Below are 1305 nucleotides of genomic sequence, written 5' to 3'. Positions count from 1 at the left end.
AAATATATCGGTAGTAAGATTTTCAAATTAATTATTTTCTCCTGTTTTTAAAATGAAATACAATAGTTTCATACAACATTTTGATGTTGAGCTTCAGAGTAAAGCTAACCTGCGTGTTACCAAAAAAGTTGAAATACAACCATATTTAAAACCCAGTTATTGGCTATCAAACATTTTTGGTGTTACTTTTGATATGAGACTTTTGGCTTGGCAGTGTCCCTTTATCTTAAAGCTAATTTAAGTTAACTTACCATTGCAAAGAATTTAGATATACTTAATTCAATATGCTTATCTAAATAAGGTGACTATTCTACAATCTTTAGGAAGAGGAAGTAGTCCCACCTCGTCCTCCACTTCCTCGGTCCTATGACTTTACAGAGCAACCTCCCATAATCCCCCCTCTGCCCAGTGATAGCAGCTCCTTGCTCTGTTATAGCAGGGGCCCAGTCCATCTACCTGAAGAAAAGAAGATTCATCAAGTTCAAGGATATACAAGAAATGGATCTCACTGTGTAAGTGGCTGCTATAGCCACAGAATAATCAATCATACATGCCCTCTCATTTTTGAAAGTGAATTTATTTTACATTCACACTTGGTTTTATTATAACACCAGTTTTATCCAGTGCTTTTTGTTTATCATGTTATCCTTTTGTTTTTCCTGTTTTGGTTTTACCATTCTCACTTTTTAATATTTTCACAATTTTAATCATTCATAATTTCATATTTTTCATAAAATGGTTACTTTGCATTTGTCTAAGGAGTCATATTTTAAATGTACCATTTCAAGATATCAGAGACCAAATGAAATCTTTAGTTCAGAAAGAAGCAAGAAAGAAAAACAAGTGTTACTAGGAATGAATAAAAGGGCTGGGATGTAGTCAGTTCAGTCTAGGAAAACTATTGGAGGATGTGGACATTGCCAAGGAGAGGCGTTACCTGTGGAAACTGGAAATAACAGGTTTGGGGTTAAACAAATACATGTAAAACATACTAAGCAAGGAGAAGAAAATAAGGAAAAAAGGAATAGAGCCAGCTGAGTTACGATACAATTATTTTCAGACCTCAGTTATACCATAATATAATAAAAATGTTCTATGACTTTGTCCCTAAGAGGAACATTCTTAATTTTAAAACCAAAACATTTACCTGTTAAAGATATTTCCATTTTTTTCTATCTTAGCTGTAACATATACATTAACTGTATTATACCCAAGATTGCTGACTGAGGTTTTTAATTTTTAGAGCTTGATTTGAGTCTTTAGCAGTAAACATTTAAAAAGAAACTTTTAGCGATTTTTTTTTTT

The 1305-nt window shown here is 32.5% G+C and overlaps 1 protein-coding gene across 13 annotated transcripts in view; it reads left to right on the top strand.

Annotated features, from left to right (window-relative positions):
* PLEKHA5 (pleckstrin homology domain containing A5) overlaps positions 1-638 on the top strand; it is a 221049-nt gene extending 220411 nt beyond the window's left edge. For 9 of the 13 annotated variants that reach the window (XM_019661741.1, XM_019661740.1, XM_019661738.1 and 6 more), the window contains one exon: positions 324-638. In XM_019661741.1, coding sequence (XP_019517286.1) covers positions 324-608 — 285 coding nt within the window. In that variant the 3' untranslated portion in view covers positions 609-638. The remainder of the gene's footprint in view (positions 1-323) is intronic. The other 4 variants (XM_019661743.1, XM_019661750.1, XM_019661751.1 and 1 more) reach the window with 3 other exon arrangements.
* The last annotated feature ends 667 nt before the right edge of the window (positions 639-1305 follow it).

This window comes from Hipposideros armiger, unplaced genomic scaffold (assembly GCF_001890085.2).
Source record: "Hipposideros armiger isolate ML-2016 unplaced genomic scaffold, ASM189008v1 scaffold_360, whole genome shotgun sequence".
NCBI classification, from domain to species: Eukaryota; Metazoa; Chordata; class Mammalia; order Chiroptera; family Hipposideridae; genus Hipposideros; species Hipposideros armiger.
This window is presented reverse-complemented; position numbering and strand designations above follow the sequence as displayed.